The sequence below is a fragment of the Phoenix dactylifera genome, chromosome 16 (assembly GCF_009389715.1).
Source record: "Phoenix dactylifera cultivar Barhee BC4 chromosome 16, palm_55x_up_171113_PBpolish2nd_filt_p, whole genome shotgun sequence".
Classification (NCBI taxonomy): domain Eukaryota; kingdom Viridiplantae; phylum Streptophyta; class Magnoliopsida; order Arecales; family Arecaceae; genus Phoenix; species Phoenix dactylifera.
Genome location: NC_052407.1, coordinates 1102210 through 1128816, shown reverse-complemented (window position 1 = coordinate 1128816; position 26607 = coordinate 1102210). Strand labels below are relative to the sequence as shown.

The 26607-nt window shown below is 37.9% G+C and overlaps 1 protein-coding gene across 5 annotated transcripts; it reads left to right on the top strand.

The window, feature by feature from the left end:
- The first annotated feature begins 636 nt into the window (after positions 1 to 636).
- On the top strand, positions 637 to 25040 carry LOC103720104 (uncharacterized protein YtfP). 5 transcript variants are annotated; one of them, XM_008809663.4, is made up of 18 exons: positions 638 to 893; positions 1978 to 2080; positions 2428 to 2553; positions 3191 to 3250; positions 4304 to 4417; positions 4512 to 4599; positions 9786 to 9931; positions 10023 to 10124; positions 11940 to 12011; positions 12082 to 12181; positions 13776 to 13858; positions 19896 to 19973; positions 20065 to 20163; positions 20279 to 20329; positions 20416 to 20472; positions 20547 to 20588; positions 24176 to 24379; positions 24521 to 25040. In XM_008809663.4, exons 3-17 carry the CDS (start codon positions 2521 to 2523, stop codon positions 24257 to 24259), a joined length of 1209 nt encoding a protein of 402 aa, XP_008807885.2. In that variant the 5' UTR covers positions 638 to 893; positions 1978 to 2080; positions 2428 to 2520; the 3' UTR covers positions 24260 to 24379; positions 24521 to 25040. The 5 variants fall into 5 exon arrangements, with proteins under 5 accessions (XP_008807883.2, XP_026665415.2, XP_008807885.2 ...); XM_008809661.4 differs by lacking the exon at positions 1978 to 2080 and having other exon boundaries at positions 637 to 893; positions 10023 to 10109; XM_026809614.2 differs by lacking the exon at positions 1978 to 2080 and having other exon boundaries at positions 637 to 893; positions 24176 to 24383.
- Positions 25041 to 26607: the final 1567 nt, after the last annotated feature.

Sequence of the window (26607 nt, the reverse complement as noted above, 5' to 3'; positions counted from 1 at the left end):
TCTCTTTTACCTTCATGCTCCTTTTTACTAATCCCCTTTTGAGTAATATATATATATATATATATATATATATATATATATATATTGAATTCATCATTCTATAAAATTAAATATTTTTTTTCAATTTTCAATATAATTATCATTTATGGATGACATCCGATCATCCACGAGATATATATTTGCATTATGAGCCAAGTGTCTCATGGAGGTCTCACAACTCTATAGTCTTATCATATAAATCTCTTCTAAAATTGTCATTGATCATTACAGTAACACTATCATTTATCCAAATATAGATAGAGTTAAAATTTGGAAAATAAAATAACAATTAAACTAATCGTTATCTATTGTTATATTGAATGTTATTTGCCCTAGTTGTACTCGTTGATCAAGAAAACTCTCTCTTCAGCTGCTACAGAGATTTGAGTTTATAAAAGTATTATTTAATTTTGAGGAATATGGACAATGCACATTTTGAAGCATTGGCTGTTATTTTCATCATATATGGCCATTAAAAAGAAATAATCAAAAATAGTAAAATAACCGCTAATATTTAATTTCACGTTATTGATAACGCAATAGAGCCCCTCCAAAATCTTCTTACGGCCGGTATTACGTTAAAATGGCCGTTGTATCAAACCTCGCTTATCGCCTGATAGGTACGCAAGAAGGAAAGAAAGAACGAAAAGAAAAAGGCCGCGGGCCGCCTTGTTCCTCTGCGCGTCAGGAGAAGCCGCGCGGAACCTGCTCGAAGGAATGCTAATATGACGAGCTCCGGTCTGGCAAGTGTTATCCACCTCGGAGCTTTTCCTCTCGGTAGAAACAGCCGCTGGCTGCTCCCCCGCTGCAAAAGATGTCTCAATTCGTTTCCTGCCACGAGGAGCGCCCAAGAAGTAAGGCTTCTTCCTCCTCCTCCTTTATTCTCTCTCTGTGTCTCTCTCTCGAAACTTATCATGGTTTCTTTTGAAAATAGTTGAGTCGATGGAGCCTTTATGAATGATTAGGTTTGAATCGTGTTCTGTTTATCTCTCTCAAGAAATCTTTGTTCTTGGGCGTTACACCGGTCCCGGATGGAAATTGAACATGGTTTTGTTCGATAGTAGTTGAGTCAATGGACCTCTTATGAATGATTAGGTTTTGAATCGAGAGGGAAAAATGGGTTAACATCTCCTTTAAAAAAAAAAAAAAATTTCTTGATGTCTGCCCCTTTTGTTTTGAATGTATGGTTTCTATGGCATGCTGATGCCTCATGATTATTGGTACAAGGAATGGGAATGAAGGAATTAAATAATTTTCATGGAGAAACATCTATCTATTCCTGCTAATATGATTTGCTTGGTGAACAAAATTCTTGTCATTTGTATGACTTCTTGGCTCAAGGGCCCGTTCTATGTACTATATCTGAGTACGGCTCAAATGATTAGGACTCCTTAGGGCACGCAGTGCCAATCAAGAAGAAGAGTGAGTTTTGGGAAAACATGGCTCCATCGACCATCCTCTGAACGGCATGCGGTTTTCTCTGATTTGCATTCTTTAAACCTTTGCTGAAAAAATTTATATGGCTGATTTTCAAAACTGTTTTCAATGGCTATTTGCTGCTTAAATACATGGATTATATGTAGCAGAAGACAAAGTTGAAAGTCTCAAAGATATCACACAGGCTGGAAATGCTTAGTGGGATTGGAGGTTTCAAATTTTTGAGTCATAAATTTATCCTTTTCTCTGATTGAAAAGCTTTCGAGATGGAGATTTTAGGAGGGGAATGATGGTTCAAAGGAGTGAGCTAGAATATGGGAATATATAAGATAATGGAGGAAAATTTTATGAGCAAACAATTATACTCATCTTTAAAATTTCTAATTTTGTTTCAATGATTTGATCAATTTTTACTGTAAAATCAAGCAAGTAGTTTTGTATGTCACAACTTATAATTTTAAAAATTTGTACAATCATGAATTCTACCGCATCCAAATGCAGCCTTAGATCACGTGGAATGTTGGAATGTGCACAAAAGACTACAAATTTTCGCTAGAAGCTAAGTTCCAGAGTCTTGCAAAGAAAAGAATGGCTAAAGCTCAAGGTAAATTTTGCTGTAAATATTGTGGTACAAAGCTTAAAGGGAAGGGTAGGAAGATAGAGATAAAAAGTGCTCCTGATGTGTTAGGAGTCATGATGGTGCAAACTGTCTGAGAGTTTAACCCTTATTTCACTTATCTACAGTTTTTGTACTTGGTGCTACAAAGTCAAGAATAGTATATGTATTTTGATTTGGTTATGTGTTAGAAACAAATTGCATGCTTCGTGATGTTATTAGCAAATCAAGATTTTAACATGTGGATGGCAACCATTGTGAGTACATATTTTCTACTCCTCATGTAACTTTTGCTGTTTAGTAAATATTCTCTGATAACTATATCTGTTTGGTAGACAAATGAACAATTATTGGTGGTGGTGGGTGGTGGTGCAGCTGGTATTTATGCTTCAATAAGAGCAAAAAGCAAAGCAGCTCATCTAAATGTGATGGTCATTGAGAAGGGGAAGCTTTTATCGAAGGTCAGATTAAATTGTAGTGTAAATTTTCGAGTGCATGCTTAAATATGTTAGTTAGGGCATGCTTTCTCTCTCATTCAATATATGGTTCTCTTCTTTCCATAAAATGAACATGTTTTTTTCTTTATGAAAAATCAAAGGTTTGGACATTTATAATTGTAGTAAATGTTTCAAGATATGGCACATAATTTTAATCTGTAGTCGGGATGCAAAATTCTTTCCATGGACTTCTTTGTAAGTTCTCATCCTACTACTTGATGTTTCTAACATCATCAGCTAAACAAGTTGTTTATGAGCTAAGATACTGCTGTGCAATAGTTCCAACACAATTAAAGAAAAAGTGTGGGCATACTTATTAGAGTAAGGTTACTTTTGATTGGCACCTTAGCTCATGTTTGAAGCTGGGAGAATATACTTATAGAAGGTTTCGTGTTAAAGAAATAACATGAGGTGCTCACCCGTTTTGATGTACCCAACCTATTTCATTATGTCTAAAAATTTCATCCAAATTGTTCCAGAACGGGTACACAACCTTTTTGATTTCCTTTTTGCTTGGCTAAAATTTTCTTTGAACAGAATGCTTGAAACCATTTTTTATTACCATTATTTAATTTCTTGTTTTTTCTACTGCTATTGTTAGGTTAAAATTTCTGGTGGAGGTCGATGCAATGTGACAAATGGGCATTTTGTTGACTCAATGGTAAGGCACTGAAGATTTATGAAACCATTGCAATTTTCTAAGAAAAAGCATCATCTATTGATATGGCAGCTATACATCATGGTTGACCACATATTGACTCACAGTAGTAGAATACAATTTGACATGTCTGATTTCAAAACCTAAGGCCTGTTTGGTATTGTTAATATTTTTGTGTCTACAAATTAGCGAAATACCAGATGGTGTTTAATGTTTAAGATAGCATTCACACAGAACTGCTTTTCGTTGCTTCTATTCTCGCTCTTTTTGAAAGCAAGAAATATTTGCTACCAAAAGCTCAAATATTTTATAAACAATTTAAAAAATGAAAAAGCTTCAATATATTTGTTCAATATAGTTAATGTTTCTTCTTGGGTTTCTGAAAACAAAAACAGGAAACAAAAGCAATAACAAATGGGCCCTAATAAATATAGTTAAATAAAGGATCTTCATATTGGTTAGATATGCATCTTTAGCCAGTAGTTTACTATATTTAACTCAAAAATCAATTACTTCTCATATTTCAGGAATGAGTAGGTCAATTTTGATGAACTGAATGTAAGTTCAAATTCTTGTCATCTCAGATTATCCATCCTCCTTTTTGTATATTAAGATATTACCCAACTTATTTATCACTGGCATGATATACAGATCAAATAATGTATTTTCTTGTGACACTTAGTAAACTTATCATTCTTTAATTGTAATAGATTGTTACTATCTGCTTGTTGGACCTGTTGCATCTTTAAGCATGTTAGCTCCAATGCAGATACACTAATGTAATCACCAATAATATGAGAGACATATGCACCATATTTGCAGGGATTCAGGTACACCTAAACAAAGAACTAAATAATATTCAGGCAGTTGTATCTGAATCTTTGTAGTTCATGAATTTTTGTGCAACTTGATGGTTTATAACAAATAATATTCACACTTTATAACAAAGAACTAAATAATCTTTGTAGTTCATGGAAAGAACTAAAGCTATCTAATATTGCTACCCATGTCTCGTTCTAACTTTTGGTTTTGGTTTTTCATGCTGCACTTGTATAGAGATTGACAGAAAATTATCCTAGGGGAAACAAAGAACTGCGGGGGTCTTTCTTTAATATCCATGGTCCACAGGATACCATGTGCTGGTTCTCTGATCATGGGGTCCAGCTTAAGGTTGTTTGATGAATCTTTGCTTTCTGCTTGCTATTCTTTATATCCATGTGTAGGCTGGACATTATTAAAGAAAATGTTTTCATTTTTGCCTCAGACGGAAGAGGATGGAAGGGTTTTTCCTGTTAGCAATACCTCAGCCTCTATTGTGGACTGCCTTCTTAGTGAAGCAAATAGGAGTGGAGGTATGTCTCCTCAGTCACACAAATGCTGTTAGAGTTTAAGTGCTTCATCATAATGCATGATTAGATCAATAATATGCATCTGTCCTTGTGATCTAGTGTTTACATGGTTATGAACTTTCTAATTCTTTGGCTTGAGGATAGTTTTGAGTCCTTTATGTTAGTTGGTTCACTTTTTTTACGGTTGTAGCATTTTACTAATGTCCCCAATTTAACATGCATTTTTGGCACTTGTACATGTAAATAGCATTAAGATTCTCTTGAATTTACATGCTGGAGTACGTAGGTTATCAAAAATATACACGTCAGATCTTTATCTAATATGGAGTTTCAGGATGTGTAGAAACTTGAAGGAAAATCCGCTTATAGTAACCTCCCATATTACCCTTTTGGACCATGATGCTGTTCCCCTTAGTTTTTAAGACTATTTCTGGATGTTTGCATAGCTCAAGTGTTAACTTCTAAAAGGGTGGAATGGAATACTTGTTTCCTAGACATTGTGACTATAGATGTCTTAGTATTTTTTTGGTTAGAGTGATCAATTAATATATATATAGATATGAACATACATATACGTACATAATACATACATAGTAATACATATATACATCCACCTTATTAATCATAATCTACACATGTTAAAACATGTATAGATTGAAAACCCTTAGAGTTTAATGCTTAGATCATAGCAAAACATGATTATATTATTTTAACCATACATCTTTATAGTTGATGCATAGATTAGAGACAACCAAATGCGTGATTTTTTGTTTCTAGGCATTTTTAGTGGTAAGTAAGATTATGATCAACAATATAGATTTTCAATTTGGGTGCCCAACCTAAGAGGAGTCGATACTCTCTCCTCTTTAGAGGAGCAGAGTCCATCCTTATATGTGTATGCATGTGTATATTCAAGATCACTTGTGTATTAACCTTTTATCTCTCTCTGGAAGTTCCTTCTTTCCATTTTGAGAATTTTTTCTTACTTCTTAACAAAGGAAATTAGAATTTGGGGGAAAACATATGAATATGACATAAAGAAGATAGGAAGAGATGAGTTCGGAGTTGATTGATGTTAACTTCCCCCCAAGAGACAAGAATTTGCTTTTCCATGTTGCCAATCTAGCTTCAACCCTTTGAATTAAGACCATCCACTCAGCTTTAGTAGGTTTACCTTCACATAGAAGGTAACTACAATTTAACCAATCTACGCATCTTGTTGTAAACATGCCATCCTGTCCAAAGACTTCTTAAGCAAAACAATTTCCGGACATACTCCTTTGCTCGTTTTCTATATTTTCTTGTTTTGTGAGGGATGATAGATCTTATTGGAAGCGTGGATATGTTGGCCTAAACACTGCATTAGGCTTGCAATGTGTCTCGTAAAGGGCTAAGCCCACTACATCGTTCCATCCGATAAGGAGTTACCGTCGGAGGTGATTTTCTTCCATCTTTTCTCTATTTCCCCCTCCTATTATTGTGCTAAGACAAGCCATCGGAAGACCTTGGAGGAGAGTCTTTCTTGCATGGGCCGTGAGAGTGCTCACGCTAAGAGGAGAGTATGGTCATGTATGAGCACGAAGTCGGAGTTGGCCCCCTGGAGCAAAAGGAAAAAAGAGAGACATGATTCATGATGTTGTCTTGTTTCAAGGAGAGGCCAAGTGGTAAGCAATAGATCTTCATAGGTATCATCTATTTGCAAATAAGAGGAGAGTAAGAGTGGGTAAGGAGAGGAATGTGGAGGAATTCCAACTTGATGGCTTCACCCAAGTTGGCTCTAGACTCACTAAACTCGGGCCCATGCAGGTTATCTTGGACCAACTTGTATTGTTGGATCAAGTCCACTGTTGAGTTGGTGGACCACTCCAACTGAGAAGCAATATGCATCGAAGCGTATGTATTGCGCTCTTTTTAGTCTGTTTGTCCTTGTGTGTAATGCTCCGTGGAACAGTAATAACTTATTTTGGCTAAAGGCAAATCCTGAATGGTGTTGCATTTTTTTTTGAATTTAGGATGCCCGTGTCAAGTGCTAAGGGTGAGGGGCGGCAAAATCAAGAGCAGTGTCCTCTAAGAATACAAGATTTACAAACTCAACCAGTCACTACCCATATTTTCTCAATAATTATTAAAATAAATAATTAATGCTGTGATTTCTAAATAAAGACTTTGGGTTCAAAGATTGTAGTCATACTTTTCTTTAAAAGACTTATATACTAGTATATACTAGTGTATAGTATATTCTAGTATATACTATACCATGGTTTGCCGAACCGGTCCGTATCAGCCGGTTCGATCCAGTATAGACCGGTCCGTCCTGGAACCGGTACTTGGACAACGTGGATACCGGTTTCAGCTATTTTCGGACTGGTACCGACCGGTATGCATGCATACCATTGCGTACCGGCCGGTTCGCACTGGTACCAATTTTTTCTTTTTTTTTAACCATAGCGTGCGCGCTGTGGTGTGAGAGCGCGTGGCCCGAAAGGGGCAGCGTGCCCGCGCTTCATAAATGCCACAGAGTGGCATTTAAGGCCACTCTGTGGCTAGCCTGGCGCGTCCGCGCGCGGACATGAACCAAAAAAAAAAAAACATACTGCCCTACACGTCCACTGCGCGGGGTGCGATTCCACTTTGCTGGGAACCGCCGCGGGCGCGATTCCCCCGCCGACTTCATAAATGCTACAGAGTGGCATTTAGTGGCATTAAATGCCACTCTGTGGCCAGCCTGGCGCGTCCGCGCGTGGACGTGAACCAAGAAATTTTTTTTTTGCCCCGTGTGTTTCTGCGTGCGATTCCACCGTGCCCGGCGTGATTCCACTGCGCTGGGAACCGCCACGGGTGCAATTCCACCGCACTGGAAACCGCCCCGCGTGCGGTTCCCCCGCCCGCTTCATAAATTCCATAGAGTGGCATTTAATGCCACTCTGTGGCTAGCCTGGCGCGTCCGCGCGCGGACGGGTACCGAAAAAAAAATTTCATGCGACGCGTGCGGACGGAACCAAAAAAGAAGAAGCAGAAGACCGGTTTATACCGAAAACTAGTCTCGAACCGGTCCGGTAGGCGACCGGTACGCCTACCGATACCGGTTCAGCGTACCTTGTACTATACCATACTATACTAGCATATACTATACTATACTATGTTATACCAATAGATACTATTACTATGCTATGCAGGTAGATACTATACTATGCTATACCGGTAGATACTATACTATGCTATACCGGTATATACGTATATCCTATACCGGTATATACGTATATACTATACCGATATATATTATACCTATGCCGGAATATGCTATACCAGAATATACTATACCGAAATATGCTATACCGGTATATACTAGACCTATACTGGAATATGCTTTACCGATAATGTACTATACTTATACCGGAATATGCTATACCGGAATATACTATACCTATACCGAAATACGTTATACCAGAATATGCTATATCAGAATATCCTATACCGCAATATGCTCCTATATCGGAATATCCTATACCGGCATATCCTATACGGGAATATACTATACCATACTATACTATACTGGTATATACTTTCCGATATAGTATCCACCGGGATAATATATAAGTATATACTATGTTATACTAGTATATACTGGTATATACTTTCCGGTATGGTATATACCGGTATAATATATAAGTATATACTATGTTATACTAGTATATACTATACCATAGTATTAAATACTATACTATACTTGTACATACTATATTATATTAGTATATACTATAAAATAGTATTATTATATACTATACTATAATTGTACTTATAGGTTCACTCAGTTCACTGTAAAGACTTATAAAGTCCATCTTTCCACACACGTGATTGACCATCTGTCTCTCAAACTTGTCATGCGGTTTTTTGAATTCTCACAGCTTAGTCAGTCCTATCCTTATAAGTAGCAAGAAATTTTTAGAATCTATGTACATGGCCAAAAAGTAAGATAGATCAGATTCTCTTAATTCTAATACCAACCTTCGTAAAATAGATGAAGACCAAGCTTGCAGAATTAAAAAAAGTGGTCATGTACCCGGGATTTTTAAAGACTAAGACTAAGATCACCATCATCTGGTTAGGAGACCAAACAAATGTAGACTTCTCTGCATCAAATCTCGTATACCTCCCCTGTTTCACTGAGAAAGCCAACGAGAGGAACGAGAAATAAGGTTACCGTGTTCATATATTTCAGAAGCATGGGCTATGGTCGGAGAGGTGTTTCCCTTGCTATCGGATTTGACCCCGCTTCGTGGTTGGAGTCGCTTGCAAAGGGTGGTGCTTGCACCATACATTGCAATTCACGGGTGTGCACTTAACCATACAGCCCATTGTTCCTGCTCCCAAGATCCATACTCCTACCCCACTGTAAGCCAGCAGGGCCCCCTCCAGGCATGTCCATGGGGTACTGCAGTATAGTATGTTTTAGAGCTTCTTTTTGTATGTTGTTGTTGCTATTGTTTCTTTTTTCTCCTCCTTTTTGCTTTGCTTTTTTCTTTTTTGAAAATAATTGTGGGAGTGCAGCAAATCATGGATCTAGCATTGTCGTCATCATTGTTAATTATTTGATGTGTTTAATTTGAAAAATGTTGTAGTTGGAAGTAGTTTTTGAAACTTCTGGGAAGGATTAAATATTAAGTGTCAATAGTCATATGTATGTTGCCAAGAAGCTCAGTTGTTGGCAAAAAAAAGAAAAATCAGAGTTATAATATTCTGTGAATAATCATCTTGAGTAATTATCGCATAACTATTTTGTGCTTAACTTTCTAATGATTAATCTAAGATCGTGAAACCGTCATCATGGAATGTTTTGTTTCCATATTTCTGAGGCATCAAACCTTCTCCTTGGCATGGTAGAGGCAGCACAACACACAATTACGAGCATCACTTGTTAGTGAAATGGAAGCTCCTCCATTTTGTCATGATGCCATAGAATTTGTGTGCTTCTGCAAAAGCTGAAGTTATTGCATTCCCTACTATGTAAATGCTGTTAAAGTTTGTACTGAAGCTTTCTCCTTCAATGTCATTTGTATCAGGAATTAAATCTGTGTTGTGTTCACATATTTATGCTTTATGTTATCTGTACTTACACTGCTATGTCTCAAACTTTCTATATGCAAAGGTTATCTTGGCCAGATTTACTGAAAGAAAAGTTTGTTTTTAAGTTTCACTGCAGACAGGAAAAGTGGTTTCAGGCGCATCCATTGTTGACAATGAGAGGTTCCTTTTGAAGGTTGAGAAACGTACAGTTGATTTTGTTGAATATATTGAGGCCGATTACGTATTAGTTGCCACTGGGAGCAGCAGGCAGGTGAATAATTGGATTTTCTTTTTTCTAAACACTCTTATCAAGTTTGACTAGGGTTCTTCCCATCTAATAACTGACTGTAATATGTTTATAGGGTTACACAATTGCTGGCCAGCTTGGTCACTCCATTGTAGATCCAGTGCCCAGCTTATTCACATTCAAAATTGAGGATAGACAACTGGCAAGTTTGTCTGGGGTAATTTGAATTGATAAAATATCTCTGTTACTACTAGTTCTTTCAGATCATGTTTTCATCTAAACATTCTCGTTTTACTTTTGTAGATTATACATCATCTTGTGTACTGCTGTCCCATTTGACAGTTGCTTAATTGGTTTTTTGTTCTTTGATCATTTCAGCCAAAACTTTGGATTAGACATTTTACATTTTGTTGATGTATTGGATATTATGGGTCTTTGGAACCATATAACATTTATGCATCTCATCACTTATATATCCATGTGAATTTACTGATACAAAATGCATAGATTTAGAACCTAATTTCCTGTACATAATCAATTTTGTAAAATTTTCAATATCAGTATGTGCTTGATGCTTGTAAATGATGTATGTGCTATATATTTATGTTCTACTTAGAGAATTTTTGCAGCATTTGAGTATGATTAAATTGGGATAACTTATGTCATAGGAAAACTGTTTATTATAGACTCAGCTGCTTCATCTAAACATAATAACAGCAACATTAATAGTCACCTTCCATCTCTTTTGCAGAAGTAGTAATTTCCTCTAACAGCAATTCCACTTTTCTTACATTTCATTGGTAAAGGAATAAGACATATTACATCTATGTTTCCATACTATCCATAAACAAAAATGCTATATTATCGTTGCTATTTGTTTCCTTATCTATGCACTACCATCTAACTATTTCAGGATAATAAAACTTCGGTAAAAAGCTATTTATAAATTAAATTTTCATTTTTTTAAAAAAAAACTCATGCTTTCCTAGATTTTTTAATAGTCTGTCCAATTTTTAAATTCTGAGAAGCATAGCGTGCCTTGGAGCATCACTGTCTCTCTTCGTAGTGATAAAGGTGGTATCGTTCAGTGATCAAGCTTCACAATGTTGGCTTTGCTCTTGGGAGGCCTCTGACATCCATATGTCCTTCCACATCCCTGAACCATTTATCTGTCCACCTTCCCTTAGCACATCCATCTACAGGCCACTGAATGATATCTGTTACTTATCTATATCCGGCTTGCTCTTATTTGTCTTTTCTTAATTCCCTCCTCAGTTCTGTTTGCACATTATATAAACATTTCAAAACTGCAGAAGCTTTTCTAGGTCAATTTTCTTTGGAGATTATGCTTCCCTCTTATCCATAATTTAACTGTAGTGTGTAAGTGTTGTTTAATTGGGGATATATATCCTTAGACATATTGAGTTGCAGGTGAAATTTATACCAGAAAATATTGATGTTAGAACTGATATGGATGCATATGTTGTTGACTATGCACCTGGACAGTAGTATGACTTGGATTTCTTGATGGCCTTTACTTGCCAGGTAGGGGGACTGGGCGGATATGTTCTACCGGCAAGTTCTGTTCTGTTTAAAATATCTGGAACTATGCGGCATGTTTATAAATGATGTAATATTGTCTGCTTACAGAGAAAACATCGTATCAGAAACTGCAGTATCCTTTAGAGTCTAAATATTTAAATAGCACAACAAAACAGCCAGCCATTTTGAGAACTGTTTACTAGAGAAAACATTGATGTGGATGATGATGATTTCTTGCTTAGTATCCTATGAATCTTCTAGTCAATTAAACAATGATTATATTCCAGCAGTGGAGACATGAGTAATATCATCAATGATGGTTGACATGCAGAACTTTTACTATTTAGTGCAGGTTGATTTATAAAAATGATATTGTATATTTCTTTCCCTGATTTATGCTAATAATTGAGAAATCTTTTCACAGAAAATATAGTTTTCTGCTCATTTAGTTGAAAATTCATTCTAATTTACTTCTTTTGATGATGAGCAGGTTACATTTCCAAGAGTTAAAGCAAAGTTAAAATTAGAAAAATCCCACAAAAGTATACCTGAATTTACCCAGGCATGTGATTTTGTTTGTTTAGTTATCATGAAGTTGAAAAATTTTCTAATATAATATTTGTGTCTTCCAGGTTGGGCCTGTGTTAGTGACTCATTGGGGTCTTAGCGGGCCTGTGATTCTTCGGTTATCTGCTTGGGCAGCACGAGAACTGTTCCTTTCCAATTACACAGGTAGAGCTTTGGTAAAGGGGATCATGCATAGACTTGAGTTTGAAGATCACGACTTGTTTGATAATTTTAGATAATGATTGCAGTGAGGCAAGGTTGGAAAACTTGGTGAGTCAACTTGTGACTTGGCTAAGTAAGTCAAAATCTAAGGCTACCATCAAAAGTTCAGATGACTCGGGAAATATTAAAAAGTGAGCAAGACCTGGTGGAGTCCTTTTGCTGTCTTTCATGACTCGTTTGAATTGGCAAGTCAAAAAAGATTGGCCGTGTCATTTTTTTAGTTTTGATTTTATTTAAGACCTTAACTCAATTGAGTTAGGTTGATTTGTTGCCAAGTTAGACCGAGTCATCATCGAGTTAGACCAAGTCATCGCTGAATTAGACCGAGTTGCCTCTGAGTTTGTGTGAGTTGAGGATCAAGAAAGTGACTCTATTACTCCGCCAACAATGACTAGAGATGGTTGTGATCATTTTTCTGTGTAAACGACTGGTTAATCACAAGTAATAAGAAAGAAAAATTTGAAAACTTTGGTGTTTCTCTTGTATGTGTTAATCTAGAGTTTGCATATTTTTTAAATGAAATGGCTTGGACAGGATTGATTGTGATAACTTGCAATGTTGAATGACCATTTGGTAATGTTTTTCTCCCATTAGGTTTTGCATATAGCTGCCGCTATTAAGTCTATGTCATGTATATATTCTTCATTATTCTTAAAGGATTTGAGCATATTGAATTCAAAATAATTGTAGATATTTTGATCCCCCAAAACTTTTTAATAATTTATATAAGCATGTAAATATTCAATATATGTATGCATGTATGTGTGCATATATGAGCTACATGACTCATCTGAGTCACCGAATTGACTTGTCCCTGTCAAAAAATTAGTAGAGGGTGAGTCAAGTCTTTTCCAACCTTGCAATGAAGATTTGTTGTTGTAAATTTAGGTTTAAATAATTACTACATATCAAGATTACACCCGATGAAGTTATATCTGCAACTGACTCTAATTTACACTTCGTGTGTAGTTTCTTGTCAAAAAAACTTGACTTTTAATTGCTCAGAAGAGACATACCATGCAGACAGCACGAAAGCTAGTCATTCAGAATAGATTCAATCACTCCTTAACCTTGACAACTTTCCAGTATGTTTTAATGCTCACTCACGGGTCCTACTAATTTATCTGGGGTTATAAGCATATGTTCGTCTTTCCCTTTTTTCCATTTTACTAGATTTTCTTATGTTTTATCTAGTGGTTTCTCTACTTAATTTTTCTTTTCTCGTAATCATAAAGTAAACTTTGGCACTGTAAGTTGTTAAGGTGTATTGGAATGTTCAAATTCTGATTTTAATTATAAAAAACCCTTACCTGATTGAGAATAGATTGGCATGGATTCCAAAATTTCAATCCATATGCATAAACGTATCCATTGGTGGAACATTATATGGTTTTCTCTCCCAAGATGCTTTTAGAATTGAATATACAGGTAAATGAAGTAGCTGCAACATGATTGTTGCATACTGGCATATGTAGTCTCCATTCTATTACTTCAACCTATTCTTCTAATGTCATTGTCTTTGTGGATTTGTATGCAGGAATGCTTTTTGTAGACTTTACACCTGATATTCATATAGATGATCTGAAGCGTATCCTCTTTCAACACAAGGCTCAGCTTGCGGTTTGGTCTTTTTCTAGTTCTCCTCTTTTGCTTACTAAGCTGCAATTATCTTGTTAAAATTAATCCAAACTTGAGTGGAGTAGGATATTTTCTTCATTATTTGCTTCTTTGTTTTGTAACTCATGATACTTGTATTCTTTCCCTTTTTCTCCTCGTCATGGCCATACTGTACACTGAGCTCAAAGCTTTCAGTTTTATGCATTCTTCATTTTCATGTTAGTATATATATGACAACTGACTGATGTCGCCGACAAAAGAAAGATATGTGCATGATTAATATCTCTGAATCAAGAGCAACATTGTGGATGTTACCCAACAACCATAGAGTTTAGTACTTTTTGTTATCATTGAAATTTTGCAGTAGATATTGCCTCTATCGTTGCTTGATGAGATGATGTTCAACATGACTGAACTTTTTTGCATGTTCTTATCATGCTAATGGGCATTATTTCGAAGATTTTCTTTGAAATAGTTGGTGGTACAGACACTATTGTCATAAGGAGAACCCAGTTACTATATGTTGAGCACACATTCTCTTATAAAAGATGCATTGCGTTTGCCCAATTTCAGTTATACACATTAGGGTCCCTGCACATAATGGAAAGGCTGTGGATGAAGAAGTTTTTGCATACATCGAGAATTTGCATTCTCTGTTAGGAGCAAAATTTAACAAGAATAATGAAGAGTCCAAGGTTTAGTGAACAGTACTAGAGGGGGTATTGGTTGGTGATTGGTTTGGCACGATATGGGTCTATAGTTGTACTATGCCATTCCAGGGCATATCAACACAAGGAGAACAGGGGAGGGAGGGGAAGAGGGAGGAAAGAGGAAAAGAGAGAGAGAGAGTGGGAGGGAGGGGGGGAGGCTGAGAGAGAGAGGGCTTGAAAGCCCTCATCAGAACATGGGATCCCCTCTTTCATTTCGAAACATGGGATCCCTATTTATTGTTGCCGGTTTTGAATTCGGCAAATGGTCTCCCCCTCCCTTCCCCACTCCCTTCCTTCCTCTCCCTTTCCCTCCCTCCCTCTCTTCCCTCTCTCTCTCCCTCTCCCACTGCAAGTGTGGTAAGGCTTTCGTTTTTAATCAATTGACTAAACTATGCCAGTAATTGACCGGTTCGATTCAATACATCCCAAACTGGCCGATTCAACAGACCTTGATGAAGACTACTAGCTTGTATATTTGGGCAAACCATCATGAGAATGGTATAATAATAATGATAAATCAACTTATAAAGGCTGAAATTGGAGAAGCAGATGGGCGATATCAAGTTGCCGATATACCTATGACCTTTTGTCTCCATTGAATAAAAGACTTCAAGACGAGTGGGCAAGATCCTAGAAATATAGATGTGGTGATTATTAATGAAGAAAGATTTAGTAGAGGCTGACTTTCTGTAATTATGTTTAAGAAGGAAGTATGACCGTATAACAAACTATGATTGTCACCAATTTGTACATTTGAATTAGTGGACAAAATGAGAATGGAAGAAGGCTTATAGTATCATTTACGATAAAAGTATTTTGTAGTTCAACATGATCATGTCTTATTTTTCTATATTTTGTCGAGTATCGCACAATGAACCAGATTCATGATACTGGTGTGTTACATCTTGTGCAATGCATAAAGTACCATACAAGTACCGAACCAAGACTCATTATAGGAGGCGTATCGAGTCCCGATATGCCAAATCAACCACCATACCAAGCATACTGATATTGTTCCAACATGGCACCGATATGGGGTCTACCACTGAGATGGTGAACATTGCAATGAATCAGGCGATTTTCTGGTTCCTTTTTTTGGAATAAGATACTATTTGTAACAACCCAGGACCTCACCCAAAATGGCTAGCCGGAAGGTATTGTTTTGGGTTCCTTGATCCTATATAAGTACCCAAGATCTACCCAGCGAATAACCGATGTGGGACTAAACACACGCCCGCACAGGTCCTCACATACTCCCCCCGTTCAAGTCCTGACGTCCTCATTAGGCTAAGGGTTCAAATCCATTCAAATCTAATTAACAACACCACGATTGGTCCGTGGTCAACCCCAATAGATCCGTGCTGCAGTGCCCCCTAGTCCACATAAGTTATGGGCCGGGTCCGCTCTGATACCATTTGTAACAACCTAGGATCTCACCCAAAATGGCTAGCTGGAAGTTATTATTTGGGTTTCTTGATTTTGTATAAGTACCCAAGATCTACCCAGCAAATAACCAATATGAGACTAAACACACGCCCGCACGAGTCCTCACATACTCCCCCCGTTCAAGCTCTGACGTCCTCGTCAGGCTAAGGGTTCAAATCCATTCAAATCTAATCACAAGTATCACGATCAGTCCGTGGTCAGCCCCAATGGATCTGTACTGCAGTGTCCCCTAGTCCACATAGGTTATGGGCCGGGTCCGCTCTGATACTATTTGTAACAACTCAGGACCTCACCCAAAATAGCTAGCCGGAAGGTATTGTTTGGATTCCTTAATCCTGTATAAGTACCCAAGATCTACCCAGCGAATAACCGATGTGGGACTAAACACATGCCCGCACGGGTCCTCACATATATTTGTAACAACCCAGGACCTCATCCAAAATGGCTAGCCGGAAGGTATTGTTTGGGTTCCTTGATCTTGTATAAGTACCCAAGATCTACCCAGTGAATAACTGATGTGGGACTAAACACGCCCGCACAGATCCTCACATACTCCCCCCATTTAAGCTTCGACGTACTCGTCAGGCTAAGGGTTCATATCTATTCAAATCTAATCACAGATACCACGATTGGCCCTTGGTCAGCCCCAACGGATCCGTGCTGCAGTGTCCCCTAGTCCACATCGGTTATGGGCCGAATCCGCTCTGATACTATTTGTAACAACCCAGGACCTCACCCAAAATGGCTAGCCGGAAGGTATTGTTTTGGGTTTCTTGATCCTGTATAAGTACCTAAGATCTACCCAGCGAATAACCGATGTGGGACTAAACACACGCCCGCACGGATCCTCACACTATTGATTCCATATATTTTCATTGTCACACAACTAAAAGTTGTAGGAAGAGAAAGTACATCTAATGGTAGCATTATGCATGGAGATAACTTGGATAATTAATTATCAGGAAGAGCCTATCATCTTTCAACTAAGGTTTGCTATACCGATTGATACTGATGCGTACCCGACCGTACCATACCACATCGATATCGAATCGGTATGCGGTACGGGGATGTACCGATAGTACACCAAACCGGATACAGTACTGGGCATATGATATTGTAATATGATGGTACCGGTATGGGTTTCAGTATCAAGACGGCGAAACTTTCTTTCAACATTTCTTGAATAGTTGTTATCTACAATACCATTGTAATAAAGCAATGTTTTCCCATGAATAGAGGGATCTTATGGGTACTACATAGATGTGATGGAGGCCAAGACGAGTTTAAAATTTATTACCAATCAACAACTTTGAAAACTTCTTGGTAGTCTAGGAATGATGTTTCAAATGGTGATGAGAGCTTAGACAAGGCTACTTCTATAAAGAGTCAAAGTAGTCCCTTAATCAGGTTTTGGATGGTTAGAAGATGATGATGGTTTTGGGTTATTGAGGAAAGGCGAGGGAAAGGAACGGATAGGGGTCCAAGATAGAAGGGCTAGTTCTAGGGATTTAAGGGTTTGCGTCAAGGAGTAAGGGTTTTGTAGCAAAAAGGTGAAGAGAGATGTCTAAACTAAAGATACCGGCCGGCTGATGGAAATGGACTGACTACTGGAGATATTCGTGTTACTTCGTCTGCACTTACGTTAGGCAAAAAAGCAAGCCTGCAGCCAATGCGAGATCCTGAACTTAGGACAAGTATCCGGGCGATTGTTCGAATACTTCTCCTGTTGTTCTGTTTCCTCTCCTCCCTTTCCGGAAAGCTGAAATTCCGGAAAACCGGATTTCAGAGTATAGGAATATTCCCCCTGAGGGGGACGAGGCCATCCCTCAGAGATATAGGGACCACCATGCTCGTCCACTTTCTTGATAAAGGACTCGATGCAATACTTTCTATAGGAGCTCCCCCTGCAAAAGATTGGCTTTTCCTTTCGCGCTCGCGAGGGAAGGGTTGGTGAGAAAGACGGAGGTAGGGTGTTACTGGGTAAAGGGGAAACTAGTGACCTGTGACAGTTGGTATCAGAGCCAGCTTGTGAGAGTAGTTGGCTTGTGAAGCACACAATGTCGACCTCGGAGATTATCATGGCCGACAGACATGGCCAACTGCGTGCTGTTTATTTATTGATTGGCTAAAATGAATTTTCAAGTCCGGGTCGAGATCCATCCTTCTCAGATCGAACAACTGCTCCTGAATAGCTGAAAGAGAAGATGACGTGTAAGCCCTCACGCAGGGTAAAATCACTGGCTTGCTAAGAGAACTCCTACGCTTTCCAGCGAGGATACAAGAGTGCGTCGTTTTCTGGTCTTTCGGCATCAAATCTCCTCCAGCTCGGGTGCAGAGAACTGCTCCTGCTTCTTATAAAAGAGAATCTCTCTTTCAACTCTAGCCATTCTTGGCTTGGTCACATGCAACCATCAAGAAAGAAGCAAGCATTTAACAAGAAAGGTCTTATGGGCAAGACAGAATGCGGGTCTAGATAGGCTAAAGACCACAAAACGGAATCAAAATACAGGCTCTTGAATTTTTGGTCTTTCAAAAGGTAAAAGGGGGCTCCCGCGAGTGGGAAAGAGATGCAGAGAAGTAGGACTAGGTGAAGAGAGAAACCATAGATCAATCTATCCGGACTTTGCTCGCTAGACCATCCTATATCAACATGCTAAAGAAAATATGCAACATGGTCCTTTACCATTGTAATAGCATCCCACATCAACTCAGACCAGGATGAAAATGTTGAGTTGTATGTCTTGGGTTATCATCTCTCGAATTGTTTTGTATCCTTCTAGTAGACCTGCCCTTTTGTTTGATAATCTTTATTAGCGACCGACGCAAGAATTTAGTCTAACTTGTTTTACTTCTGGTGGGTGTTGGGAGGTTGCATTTGCCCTAATCAGTGCTATTTTCTCAATGAAAGGATGAGTTGGCTTCTATAAACTGGACCAACACTCACACAACTACACAGGTGCTTTACAATTTATCTGAATATTCTCTCTAATATTTGATGAAGTTTGTGGCATGTGATGCACACCCTTAGTTGTGAGAATTGAGTGTGAGTTAGGGAGCAGGTGCAGGAAAGCGGATATTTTAGGAACATCTTAAGGAAGCGAGTTTGGGTTCATTCTAGGGAGATTCGGAGCAGGTATGTTACCCTAGGCAGAAGATTCTAGCTACTAAAATTGTACCCAAATAATATCATGAAACAGAATGTTGCTCTCAATTCATGCTTATCTAGCAGCAACATGCTGCTTAAGTCATGGGCATGCTCCTACGTTAATTTGCATACAATTTACTAAATACCATGCAATGCACATAATAACAATCATCACATATATCAGGAGTGGATAAAAAAACAATTTACTTTTAAACTCGAAAGGGATCTTTATGATTCTTGAAGAATGAGGGGCAAAAGAATCTCATGATTGTATTTTTTTCAAGGATAATATAATAAATATCCAGTTTTACCCCAAAAAAAAAAGAATGAGAGGCAAAAGGATTGGTTGAGAAATCTAGGCCCAAGGTTCGCCGTACCGGTACCGAACCCTGTACCGGTGTCGCACTAGTATAGGCGTACCGGATATCGGTACGGTACAGTATGCGGTACGTCAGGCGTACCGATATTGACATACCGGTACCCATCAGTACGGATACGGTATGCCCGGTACCGACCGGTACAGCATACCATATCTAGGCCTTTAGTGGTTATATCAAAATTTTGTATATTATTCTTATAGAATTAAACTGCTTTAGCTTTAGCATATTTGCACAATGCTTGCTGAAAAAATTATATATGAAGTTTAGTGATCATTGTCCAGTTTCAACATCAAATCTTGACGAATATGTTTTTTTCCAGTCTTGCAAAATGAACTAATGAGCCTACATATCCACTGCAGAAGCATAAGGCAAGCAATTCATTTCCTTCACAATTCGGCTTGGTGAAAAGATTCTGGAGATATTTACTGGAACGCGAGGTTGTCTTGCCTTTTAAAATGAAATTTATATTTTTGATGCTCAAACATTTGAGGGTGCTCTTCTACATCAACACAAATCACGTTTTTTCAGGGTTTAGATGGTGATATATTATGGGCTTTCATATCAAATAACCACTTAAATTCACTAGCTCTTCTGCTAAAGCAATGCCCATTTAAGGTTGTTGGAAAGGTATGTTTTAATTTTGTTCAAATCATATTTCAAGCATAAAGCATGCTTGAATTGTCGGTTGAGCATGCCTACTTTTGGCTATGTTTTCTATGAACTCATTATTTTCCTATTGTAGGGTCATTTTAAAGATGAATTTGTCACTGCTGGCGGTGTTCCACTTTCAGAGGTTCATAATTTTTCTTAATGGTTCTATTGACAAATTGTTTTTTACTGGTCCTTGTATTATCAAATTTTGTTCTTTCTTTTGTAAAGATATCACTTGACACCATGGAGAGCAAGATAAGGCCAAATCTTTTCTTTGCAGGAGAGGTAATATTTTATATTTCTGGGGCCTATTTAGAATTATTTGTGCAAGTGCATCACAAGAAGTGTATTTTTGGCAGGTACTAAATGTTGATGGAATTACTGGTGGATTCAACTTTCAGGTATTGCATATGCTAATAGATAGTCTCACCTTATTTGACATACCACAATACCATAATGAACTAGATAACAGATCTTGAAAGTAATTTGTAGTTGCATATATGTAACATAACTAAAATCACTTGGAAGTTCGATAGCTTCATTGTCTTAGAAGTATGGACTGCATGTAGTTCTTTATTTTTATGAAACATTGTGGATAGTATTATTATACATTGTAGCTTTGTTCCATTGATTGCATTATTTTGTTACATTATCTTGCAATGAATTTATTGAGCTTTTGCAAGTTCCAGCACTTGCTCTTTTAGCAACTAGGTGTCAATGGTTGACATTATCTTAAGGCCAAGGTTCAAAATTGGCTTCAGTTTCGTTAGTATGAGTTTCGGTCTCAATAGTTCTAGTGGTTTCATTTGAAATGTGAATCGAAAAATAAAATATAAAAACTAGTGCAAAATAAAGTAAATAAAGAACAATAAGTTAGAGATCGTTTGAGAATATATTTTTTTCACAACCTTAAATGTGATTTTTTGTAGTTTTGCATTGAAACAATCAAAGAAACATATTTTGAAAATAAATGTTCAGAGAGTCATGTTTAGAGTGTAGAATATTATATACTATCTGACTCATTACAGCAGAAATGTCTGTAAGATTTGAGCCCGAACATAGCAAAATACCCATCAAATATTTACTTCTCTGAATTTGCTTGCACCGTCTGAACTTGCAGAATTTCAAGTAGTCTAGAGAGAATGCACAAGAACATTAAAAGTAGGAATAAATGCAAACAATTGGAATTAAAAACCGATATCTGTTAAAGTTGGCCCTAGTTAGTTCTGGCCAAAAGTTTGAAACTGGCCCTGGTTTTGGTTTTGTTGGGACCAAAAACTGAAACTCTTTATTTTAATTTAAGAATTTTGGATAGAACTTCTATGTTTTCGACTTTTTGTTATAGTTCTAGAGATGTTTTGTTTTGATATAAGTACGTAGGTCATCTCTGTAGCCAGATGTCCATGCTGTCAACCTTTGTCAATGGTATCATAGCCAATGACAGATTCACTGTCATTTGAATTCAGTTCGTTTGGTGCGTACAGCATTTGGAACAACTGACAAACTCCAAATAAAATAATAAGTTTGGCTTGGAATTTCTAGGAAATGTTAAGATTTTTTTTTTCTTGTGGTTTTTTATTAGCAAGCGCAATGTTATTAAGAAGCATACTTACTGAAGTGTCAGAAAAGAAAAATGCATGACTAAATCACTAATTAGAGCATTTTTAAACAACTTGAATATTGTGTCTGATGCTGGATAACCCTATGGAACCTAATAATTAATACCACACAAATATGATAAACCCTAACCCAAACTTATGCAAACTTAAATGCTATAGATATAATCCTAGGGAACCTAATAATTAATACCACACAAATATGATAAACCCTAACCCAAACTTATGCAAACTTAAATGCTATAGATATAATCATCTGAAGATCTGATGTTGTGCAACACTAAACAATCTGAAATTAAAATTAAGAAACTACTAGGCTTATGATTCAAATTACAACCTATTCTAATGCAAGGAAGATGCTTCATATAGATGCCTAAATGTGGCTTGCTGAAATCAAATTCAGAAAATAGCTGTTTCACAAATAAAACATTTATCTTGCAGCAAAAGTATCAAAAATTACTAGAATTCTTTGAAGCATGCAAAGCAATTGGTCTTGGTTCACCTAGGTGTGTACGCTAAATCACCATCCAGAACCAGTATTTTCCCATTTATTTCTTGTAAATCGTGTATGACATTTCAAGATCCGGAACGTTTTCAGTTATAGTAGGAATTGGCGTGCTCCAAGGACTAGGTTTAGGATTTGTTGGTTTACTGCAAGGTTTTCTAGAACCAAAGAGAGAGGGCTAACAGGTCTGCAAAAGTTGCAGATCTAATTAAACTCACAATAAGGTTTGTCGTACTGATTGATACCGATGCATACTAACCATACTGTGTTGTACCCATATAGGACCGTTATGTAGTACATGGGACGTACTGACACTGGATATGCCGAACTGGATATCGTACTGGGTACTGAGACTACAATAGGATGATATCGGTATGGGGTCTAGTACCGAGACGGCAAACCTTGACTCACATGAATCAGGTTTTAGGCAAATTGAGACCTGAAATAGGTATTGCATAATGATTGTGAAGTGACTGTTATAAGTGAACAGTAACAAGGGTAGAAGATTGTATGCTGAGGCTGTAATATGGTAAAAACGAGTAAAAGGAGAAGAAAGAAAGTAGAAATAGAGTGAGGAGATATTTTCGAAAAGGAAAAAGAAGAAACAAATTGATCTGACACCGATTAAGTAGGGAATGACTCCCTAGGGCCTCACAAACATATTCCATGCTTTACAAGTAGAGAAATGAGAAAGAGAACCTTTTGATGAAAAATTCTGCATAGAACATTCATGGAAAACCCTAAAACAAAGAAGCTTTGACAAGCATGATACTGTAGTATGACTATTCATGCTATTAAGGATTGAACTCCCAGTGGGACGGGGGCCATCCTGGGCGTCCTCTCCCGTTCTAGTGAAATTACGGCCCATGGGATAGGTGTGAGACCCTGAAACCCACTCTATCCCTTGTCCCGGCCATCCCGCCTTCATCTCGGCCAGGTCACCGATCGATGCGGCTGTCCTGGTTAGGATATGCCCTCAACCTTTTTTTAATGATGTTTCAGCTTGTCATCATGAGGGAGAAGGAAGGGTCCTAGTACCGGTTCGGTGACCTTGGCTAAGAGTGTGGCTTAGGCATCAACTCCAAATGAACCATTGCTAATTTGGAGATTACATTCATACGTGCATGCATGCGTTTACTTATGTATATATGTATTTATGCATGCATATGTGCTTTGGTCCATGTGGACAACCATGTTAGCTTTACAGAGGAAACCATTTAATGCTTACTGCACCAGTCTATGTGAATGGCTCGAACATGCACAAACATCATGTTGAACCATGTAAAGGATGCCAATTTGATGTATATGGTAACTTGCTTGGAACTTGGTGAGGTCTTACTCCCATATTAATAGCCCGAATAGTAATTTGGACAGTATTCATAGAACTGAGGGAACAATTGTTGACTGCAAAATTTGTCCGTGTGATGATTTTTTGTTGGATTGAAACTAGATGTGCTTGTCCTTTCATTTTTCATATTCTCTGACTAGCAGTTTTCTAACAAGTTAACAATGAAAACACGGAACTATTCTGAGAAATGCGTACAAAAATATCATATTAGTAAATCTAAATTGAGAACTTAAAGTTTGAACCTTGAAAATCATAACAATGAATAAAAGTTGCTTGAAACCTGGCTAGATGTTTGTGTATCAGCAGGTTCTAAGCTGGAATTTTTTAAAAGAGGATCTAATGTTGCTCAAATTGTTTCATTGTATACCTGATGAAATGCTGGAACACTTACTACAAACTTTTCTCCTCTTTATGATTCATTTGGCTGAAACTAGATATATTTTATTTTCATGGTGTGCAAGTTCAAATTTTTATAATTTTCAAGTTTTAAATGCAAAATTTCGTGCATTTTTTCCACAGAATTCCTGGACTGGTGGATACATTGCTGGGACAAACATTGGTGAACGAGCTTCAAGTTATCTTCTGAGAAAGAAAGCGTTGTGATCAAAACTTGACTCAAGCTGATACAAAAAAGCTACTTCAGATAATTGACATACATTAACCAAGTCAAAGGACACCAACACGGGGTGCTTGTATCTGTGAAGACAAAAGAAAAGGCCCATGGTGGGTATAGTCCTTAAACTGGCAACAAAATTACGCGGATTGCTTGACACATCATTATTCTGATTTTGCACTTCTCTTCTCTTTAAACTTGATCATGAGCACTTTTAAGTAACAATATCTCATATTCCTAATTAATGACAGGGACCTTTTTCTCATTGTTGCTCGTCCATGAAATCAAAGAAGCATCTAATTCCAAGTGATGGATGGTTTTCTAACAGAAATAGCGTGCGTACCTGAGTGTCATCATCATCTCAAACATATGTCAGCTTATGGAGTGGATAATGATTTTATCTGGACCAAATCATTGTGAAGGTTCGCTGGAGTGACAATCTTTTTGCAAGTGCTGTAGACCATGAGTTTCATGGCAGCAACCCTTGGGAAATTTGGATGAATTGAGCTTGATGCTTTTGTGGATGAAGTTAGTTTGGAGCTGCAAACAATTTGTTTCTGGTTGCCTGTTTTGATTGGTAATTGCAGCTTCGTGAAGCTAATTAGTTCATGCATCTTCGAAAGACTCTTCTTTTCGAGGAAAGACTAAATTTTTTAAAGACTATATGGAGATTTAATATGCTTGCACTGAGTTACTGGAGTGTCAACTCCTCATACAGTTTTTTAGATTTTACATCTCATTAAGGAACTTTGTGTTAATTTTTCTAGTAAATATAGCATAACAATGAGAGGGAAGTCTCTTCAAATCTTAAATTGGATTACATCATTTTGGTGCCTTACACCGATCCAAGTTATTCGCTTCATTTAGTGGCACTCTTCACGATGACAACGTCCTCCAAGTCACGCCCAATCTATTAATTTATTTTCGCCCTCCTGCATTTTGATATGTTTGGGGTTCTTGGCCGAAATGAGCTTTTCTATCGTAATGTCTTGTATATTTGGAGTAATGACGGCTCTCTAAAGGAGGTTCTTATGTAAGTCGATCATGTTTTAAGAATTTAATCCTCTCTGCTTAATGTAGACTGCTTGAGCTTTGTTCAAGCTTCATAACTTTCATCTGCTTTGAGAAGTTTCCATGTGCCCCTGTCGTTGCTACAAGTTGCAGTATTATATTGGGTAATTGACTTTCCCATCCCTCTAAAGACTCCACTGTAACAAAAAGTCCTTGTTAATTAAATCTAAAACAACCGGTCCAGAAACTTTCCAAACTGTAATTTCCGGTCCCTGAGCCCCTTTTATTTTGAAATAAGATACCGAAAATGCCCCTTTCCTCATGATCTCCCATCCTTCCGAAGAAGAAGAATTTCAGAGACTTTCTAAACTGTAATCTTCCAGCCGCGGCTGCTGCCGACCGCGGCCTGCCCCCTCCCGCGGCCGCTGCCGGCCCGGCTCGCCTCCTCCCGAGCCCCCTCCCGCGGCCGCGCCGCCGGGAATGCCTCCGCCCCTGCCCCCATGATGGAAAGGTGCCGAAGAAGAGGAAGAAGGGCGCCGTCCCGCGTCCTGCGGCTGTCGCCGGCCATGGCCCGCCCTCCTCCAGCGTCCGCCGTGGCCCAGCCCCTTTCCGGCGCCGCCGGCCTCGCGGGAAGAGAAGAAAGAAGAAGAAGGGAAGAAGAGAAGAAAAAAAAAAGAAAAAGAAAAGAAAAAGTTTGAACTGGGGTCGACTCCTGCTCTGCTGGGGTCGACTCGTGAGAATCTTGGATCGACTCGCTCACTTCTACAACAATTTTCTAAGAACACTTAACTGTGTGCACAGTCCTGTTAACTGTGTTCGCAGACAACTTAACTGTGTGCCGCCAGCTCGCGGAAGGAGAAAAAAGAAGAAAGAAGAAGAAGAAGGGAAGAAGAGAAGAAAAAAAAGAAAAAAAAAGAAAAAAAAAGGAAAAAATAAAAATAAAGTTAAATAAGCTTGGAACAATTAAATAAGTTTGGAACACACTTAATCTAACATGACACACGGTTAAATAAGCTTGGAACATATTTAAATCATCCCGGAACACACTTATTCTACCCCAGAACACAGTTATTTCGACTGTGCACACAGTTAAGTGTTATTAGAAAATTATTGTAGACTTATGCTGAGCTGGGGTCGACCCCTAAAGAGCTGGAGTCGACCCCTGAAATCAGGCAGAAAAACAGCTCTCTGGAAAGCCTGAGAGAGTCGACTCCAGGTGAGCAGGGGTCGACCCCAGGTCTGTGAACACCGTTAAGTTGTCTGTGAACACAGTTAACTTGTCTAGGAACACAGTTAACTTGTCTAGGAACACAGTTGTTTAGGAACA